Source organism: Pagrus major, chromosome 1 (genome assembly GCF_040436345.1).
Source record: "Pagrus major chromosome 1, Pma_NU_1.0".
Lineage (NCBI taxonomy): Eukaryota > Metazoa > Chordata > Actinopteri > Spariformes > Sparidae > Pagrus > Pagrus major.
The window spans coordinates 1,046,450-1,053,949 of NC_133215.1; the positions used below are offsets into that span (position 1 = coordinate 1,046,450).

General features: G+C 47.3%; 2 protein-coding genes across 2 annotated transcripts in view; one reads left to right on the forward strand and one right to left on the reverse strand.

Annotated features, from left to right (window-relative positions):
- LOC141006168 (NACHT, LRR and PYD domains-containing protein 3-like) overlaps positions 1–7,500 on the forward strand; it is a 467,008-nt gene that overhangs the window by 151,134 nt on the left and 308,374 nt on the right. The window lies entirely within an intron of this gene.
- The window catches only part of LOC141010566 (voltage-gated delayed rectifier potassium channel KCNH1-like), a 22,203-nt gene continuing 18,664 nt past the window's right edge, over positions 3,962–7,500 (reverse strand). The window contains exon 6 of the mRNA XM_073483630.1: positions 3,962–4,810. Within this exon, the coding sequence (XP_073339731.1) occupies positions 3,962–4,810 (849 nt within the window). The remainder of the gene's footprint in view (positions 4,811–7,500) is intronic.

The following is a 7,500-nucleotide window of genomic DNA, read 5'->3' on the forward strand; positions in this document are numbered from 1 at the left end:
CAGTAATATATCGCTACGGTTATGTGACTTATAAGAACCCGTCCACACCAACACGAACATAATAATGTAGACTGTGTGCGTTTAATACAGCCGAGCCGATAAGTTCACTTTAATTTACATTAATTAATTAATGTATTATGTCCATACATTCCTTGTTCTGTGGACTAAAATAAAGAAGAAGAGATGTTTGTCTCGTCGTGTCTTTACATGCTACATTATAGAAGCTACGGGTCTGTTGTGTTTCATATGACTGAGCCTACAATTAAAAATATGTATTCTCATCTCATATCAGGCTGTGATCCTCTGTCTGCTCATCTCTTGGGTTATTTGGGTATTTTGTTGAAAGTAACTCAAAAGTAGTGTAATAAGTAAAATATTATAATATACTCAGTAATATTGTAACGTCATATATTACTTTAAAATGAAGGTAACTATTAATATATTGCATTAATAAAGTCACTCTCCCAACACTGTTCAAAACCTGATAATACTCAGTTTTTCACACCAGTAGCTACTGTTAGCTTGTTGGCTAGCTTCCTGTGTACTCTCTGAGCTGCTTGAGGCAAATATTCATATGGAAGTCTACAACATCCAAGTTCATCTTTTTAAATAATAAAACTAAACTTCACAGGGTTCAGTCTGAGTTCACAGTGAGAAGGAAGAAAAACACTCATCTGATTTGAATTTTGGCTTTAAATTCTGGTAAATTCATCGATTCTCAGGCAGAAAATGAAGAACTGGGACTTTAAATGCGTCAGAGTGAAACTTCAGGTTCTCCTGAATCAACTGATGTCTGACACCAGAACAACCAGAACAACCAGGAGAGTCAGACACTGCAAACCTGCCCCAGGTCTTTGGTCTGTATGTTCAGGGGGGTGTTTTTACCTTGACTGACAGGTGTCTCAGCCTATCACACTCACTGTGGTGACCACTGCTCACCTGGTCTCAGCTCTTTGGACCGGATTAGGATTTTCAGTTTCTGTTAGCTGCCAACATGTGGACTAAAATACTCAGATCTTCCTGTTGAGGGCCCAGCTAACTCCTGGTTCAGCGCCCGGCTAACTCGACTGGGGATAAAATAATTTAATCTTGTGGCTGAATGGCTCCAGTTATGACAGTAAACGAGTCATGTCCCAGGGGTTGTGACACAACAGTCGCCTCTTTCACATTGTTAGCTTACAGGAAAAAGTATTTTTTGGGCGTGACGTGACGATGTAATTACAGTGTGACCACTACGAAAACTGGCTTCGAAGCCCGGCGCTGTTCCTGGGGGCTTGGTATTATAACCTTTGCTAGAGACGGTTGAGCCTTCACGTCTGTTGTTTTGTTGGTTTGTCGGCAGGATGACACAAAAACCGCTGAACAGATTTCCACCAAACCTGGATGGAGGATGAGTCTCAGCCCAGAATAGAACCACACTCACTTTCTTTAACTTTGTGAGATGTGTGGGTGTTTTTCAACGTCTTGGTTAGTTTGTCAGGGAATAACACGTGGATCTGGAACAACAATTTGATGCAGATCCAAAAATAAAAAAGTTGGATCCAGGCTTGATTGAATTGGACTGTTATTCATTGGCAGAGGTATGCGCTCTACTGAGTGCTTCTAGTTGAAGAAGAATTTTGTGGCTGCAGCTGTCGTCTGTCACGTGACCAGATTTGATGAAACGCATCATTTTAAATCGCCTCTTAAAAACATCAGGACAACGAGTTGACACATAAACATATTGCTCTTGAATTCAGATATAATCTAGTAATCAGACTAGTAATCAGATTACTGTTGTGTCCACTGGCTCCATTCAGAGCTGAAAACTCATCAACGTGGAAACATGCATACATCGTTATTTTATAAAAAAGTAAAACTCCAGACTAACGAGCCTGTGATCAACATGGGACACCTTCAGTGCCTCGTCACCGTGCTGCAGCAGCTCGTTCACATTCACTCTGGATATAAAAACGCTACCGCAGTCTGGACACACAGCGTTCAGTCTGGACACACAGCGTTCAGTCTGCAGTCTGGACACACAGCGTTCAGCCTGGACACACAGCGTTCAGTCCGCAGTCTGGACACACAGCGTTCAGTCCGCAGTCTGGACACACAGCGTTCAGCCTGGACACACAGCGTTCAGTCCGCAGTCTGGACACACAGCGTTCAGTCTGGACACACAGCGTTCAGTCCGCAGTCTGGACACACAGCGTTCAGTCTGGACACACAGCGTTCAGTCCGCAGTCTGGACACACAGCGTTCAGTCTGGACACACAGCGTTCAGTCTGCAGCCTGGATACACAGTGTTCAGTCTGGACACACAGTGTTCAGCCTGGACACACAGCGTTCAGCCTGGACACACAGCGTTCAGTCCGCAGTCTGGACACACAGCGTTCAGTCTGGACACACAGCGTTCAGTCTGGACACACAGCGTTCAGTCCGCAGTCTGGACACACAGCGTTCAGTCTGGACACACAGCGTTCAGTCCGCAGTCTGGACACACAGCGTTCAGTCTGGACACACAGCGTTCAGTCTGCAGCCTGGATACACAGTGTTCAGTCTGGATACACAGTGTTCAGCCTGCAGACTGGACACACAGCGTTCAGACTGGACACACAGCGTTCAGTCTGCAGCCTGGATACACAGTGTTCAGCCTGCAGACTGGACACACAGCGTTCAGACTGGACACACAGCGTTCAGTCTGCAGCCTGGATACACAGTGTTCAGCCTGCAGACCATACACACAGCGTTCAGTCTGCAGCCTGGATACACAGTGTTCAGCCTGCAGACTGGACACACAGCGTTCAGCCTGGACACAGCGTTCAGTCTGGACACAGCGTTCAGCCTGGACACAGCGTTCAGTCTGGACACAGCGTTCAGTCTGGACACACAGCGTTCAGTCTGGACACAGTGTTCAGTCTGGACACAGCGTTCAGTCTGGACACAGCATTCAGTCTGGACACAGTGTTCAGTCTGGACACAGTGTTCAGTCTGGACACACAGCGTTCAGTCTGGACACAGCATTCAGTCTGGACACAGCGTTCAGTCTGGACACACAGCGTTCAGCCTGGACACACAGCGTTCAGTCTGGACACACAGCGTTCAGTCTGGACACATAGCGTTCAGCCTGGACACACAGCGTTCAGTCTGCATGAAGCTGGAGACATTCTGCCGCCTTCTCTCTAATAAATTCCAGATTCTCAGAGGAAAATGGTGCTAATGTCAGTTAATCTGGTCGGTTAGCTGCAACCAGTCCACTGAGATTCTGGTCCACAGCGTCCTTCAAGTTCTTCAGCCTCCTGCTCAGGCTGACACTCTAACCGGCCAATCACGGAGCGTTGTTAATGTGATGTCATGCAGCGGCACCAGAAAAAAACCAACAGCATACAGTATGTTGAACTGGTGACATCATGGACACCATCGTCTTCTTTAGAATAACTCCCATCCGTCCTCTTGAATCAAGGAGACATGTCTCTTCTTGATTCCAGCTGACTGCTGAGGTGTGTAAACCTTCTTTTGATTGGGAGTGCAGACAGACACTGAGAGCGGACCCTTCAGTATCTCGTGGTTCTGAACAGCCAAACAGACGTTGTGGACCAGACCTCATGGGACCAAGTCAAAGCCACCAAGTTCACCCTTAAAGCAAAATTGTCTTCGTCACAGTGCCAAAAACATTATTTAAAACAAGCGCATTGCCACCTGTTGTTATTGCCGATATCATGTGAAGGTCTAAAGTCTTGAAACCCTCCTGAGAACCAAAGGTGCCATCGAGACGTCACGGTTCTTTCTGTAGTCTCTGATCAGAGTAAAATTCTGCCTCGCTGCAGTTTCAGACGCGCAGAATGATGCAACAGGACGTAAAGTGCTTTTTCCATCACTGACCATCAGGAGGCTTCACACTGCAGTCAGAAGCTCCGCTCTGATATCTGGAAGCTGAACAGTCTGAGTTCAATGCCCGCGGACTGACTCCACGTCCAGCTTAGGAGAAGCTGTCCTTATCGGAGTCAGGAGAAGGAGGCCGCGAGATCTCGAAGAAGGAGCCCGACGACTTCCTGGATTTGAGAAGTCGCAGCATCTCAGCCAGCTGAGCCTCCAGCGCTGCCATGCGACTGTTCAGGGATCTGATGTCTCCTCGTAGTTCTTGTTTCAGCTCCATGAAAGAGGCCTGAATGCTCTGCTCCGGTATTGGACAGAAGGCTCTCTTCTCATCAGACTGGACCGGGCTTTGCTCCTGCGGCGTTCTGGCGCCGCCGACATTGTCCAAACGTAGGTCACTCTTTGTGATGCCGCTGTCACAGGAGTCGGTTTTCTTGAGGGACATCTCATCATGAGACTTAGTTCTATCGGGTAGCGTCTCCATGGACTCAGCCTTCGAGACGCTGCTCCACGAGTCGGCCTTCACGACTGCCTCTTTGAAGCGTCCCCAGCCTTTAGCTTTGGGCGGCTCCGCAGATTTACAGCCAATCAGATTTCCGTTTTGGGTAGCGGGAGCATGGAGCATGACTCGGCTGGAGGTCCTGGATGAGGAGGATGCGGTGGATGTTGAGGAGGTGGTGGGTGTAGCTAGGCTCTCAGTCACCATGACTATACTAGTGGAGGCCAGGACCTCCGGACCTTTAGGTGGCTCCAGGGAAACGACTCCTTTCTCCACGTCACCGGCGCCCTGATTCACCTGCTCGGTGGCGAGTCGGGCCTCCCTCTGCTGCCGGAAACGTTGGAAGAGTCGCCGCACTGGATGATCCGGAGGGAGGTTCAGAGGAGCCTCGTTCTTCCTCTTCAACATCTCCTCCTCCTCACGTTTCACATCACTGATCTTCCGGAAGACGATCTGTAAAAAGACAGGAAACCAGAGAAACTGTGTTGTCAAACAAATATCTTCATTTTGTTTTTTTCTCAGCAACAATTACTCCAAAGAATCAAAGACTCTGGTCACAGAAGTAGTTTTGGCCTCTGACTGAGGAGGGATGGATTAAATGGAGACAACCATTAAAAACTGACCTGAAGCCTCATTTATAAAATGGACTTGAGATCGATTTTGATCTTGACACCACCCACCCGACCACTGATGCAGGCAGAGTACACCCCCTCATGTCAACTGTACTCCTGACGGCAGTGGTCCCCCAGCAGGACAATGAGCCCTGACACCTGAGGAACATGACAAAGAGCTCAAGAAATTCCTGAGATCCCAATCTGATCGAGCATCTGTGGGACGTGGTTCAACGAGTCCGATCTAAAGAGGACCCACATTACAGAGCACAAACCTCAAAGGATCCGCTGCCAACGCCCTCAGAGGTCCTGTGTCAAAGCCTTGATGGGTCAGAGTCAAGTCTGATACACGGTGGGGCCACCATGGTTCTGATTTGTTCCAGCACGTCCCGCAGATGTTCGATCGTATTGGGATCTGAGGGATTCGAAAATGAGTTGAAAATATTTAACTCAAGCGAGGATTTCCTGTCACGCTGCGTTGTGAAATTTTAAATTTGGTCTGAACGCACCTTAATACCGCGATTGGCCACTGGGCAGCGCCATCAAGTCCACTGACACTTTTGGTTGCGCCCAGTCAACCCGTGCTGCGCTGCTTTGTGTTTCCATCACCAGTTTGTAATGTTGCAGCTTCTGACTGAATCCTGTTTGTTATTTCAGACATCTGCTTTTTTTCTCTGCTTCCTCTTGTCCTCGTGTTGAGTTACTGATGGTGAAAACATTTCCTGGATTTGCTGCTTCATAATAAAAGCTTTTATTCTGAAGAATTGATTGAAACGTCACCAGATCAGCAGAGCTTTGTTAGCGGCTTTTTTCTTCGATAGTACCGAGGGGAGGAAGAGTTGCTCCTTCGACCTCCAGACAAGACAAGCACATCGTCGGTTTAAAGTCGTCCTGTTGTAACAGAATCAAACCGAGTTAAACCGAGGCAGCACAATGTACAGAAAAGCCCAACAGGTCTGTAATGCATTCATGGCCACTGTCTGAGCGGGTTCTGAACAAGAAAGAAACGTCCTGCAACCATTTTTATCAACAGATTACAGGAAGCCGCCTGTCTGACTGCGGTCGCACAGCGTCGTTAATCATAATATGTAGAAACATACAGTTGATTTGCACCGGTAGAAACCTTAATGGGGCCCAAACAGGCCTGTGATGCATGCTGGGGGAAATGTTCATGTTGATCAGACAGATCTGAACCAGAACCACCCTGAGCTTCAGGCAATCAATTAAAACTGCATGATTAACGGAGTCAACTGGAGCCCTCGCATCTGATGTTGTGATGACTCAGCATCTTAAAACGAGTCGTTTATTATTGAAGAGACATCTCAGCGCTGCACAGAGCTCCGACACCTGAGGAATTGAGAAGAGTCCTTTTTTTATTCTGACGCTTTGATCAAGACGTCAAAGAAAGAAGGAGATAGTTTGAGATTAAAGAGTCGAGCTAATATCTTCACTCTGGTGTGTAAAGACGAACCAGAGCTTTAGAGCTGCTGGTCTGACACATATTCAGCTCCTGAAAGTGAACCAGGTGTGTCAGTGGTCCAGGTGTTTCAGCGTCCTCTCTCTGAGCTGCTTCTGTTGCAGGAAGTGAAGGTCACGTCACCGCTGACCTGGCTGTAAATCAACGTGTACGTACATTAACGTTGTCGTGGGAGCGTCCGGACACACGTGACCTCCTGAGTCTGAGTGTGTCTTTATTCTGCAGAGACAGCGAGGCTTCCCCTCCTCAGCGATGTCATCAGTATGCTGAACCCTGAGCCAATCACTGAGCTCCTGACCCGCTGAAATTGGATCGTATGGACGGAGCTGCAGCTGGATGGTTGTATCAGAGAGCTCACAGAGGTGATGAGAACGTGAGAGAACTGCTGATGTTCAACCACCGCTGCTGTGTTTCTTCTGAGGCAAACACAACACAGGCTGAGCTGTGAACGCTCACAACCTTAAAGGTGCAGTGTGTTAAATACGGTTTGACTCGCCGCTGCAGGGATTTGCATTTCCAGCATAACTGGACTACCTGCTCGAAGGTGTGTCTCACATTACTGTGAGGAAGAAGATGTGTGCAGAGTATGATGAGGAGAAGTTGATCTCATATCATCGATACACCGACAGAGTCAGCACACTAGACAATGATCCCGTGAAGGTTTATTACCTCCGTGTCTGAATGAACATTATCCAGCATGTTTCTGTCCAGCGGCTCGTGTTTTAATTGTTTCTGGAGCTTCTTTGCATTATAACATAAATAACATGAAAATAGTAACTGCCTGGTCATTAATCCAGTCCTCACAGTCCACAGCACTACACAGCTTTGGCTAATACAGTGTTCACATTGTACAAGTCTGAAATATTAATAAACACACCTGAAACAGACAAATAACTAAATGATTCAACTACTTAACAACTCAACCACAGTAGAAGCACAAACAGTGAAGAGAAATGATGAAATAAACACAATCTGTTCAGTTTCACTTCCTTCTTCTTTTCTTATTTAACTGTTTGACCTCGGCATCGACCCTTTTTAATAAACACTCACTGTTG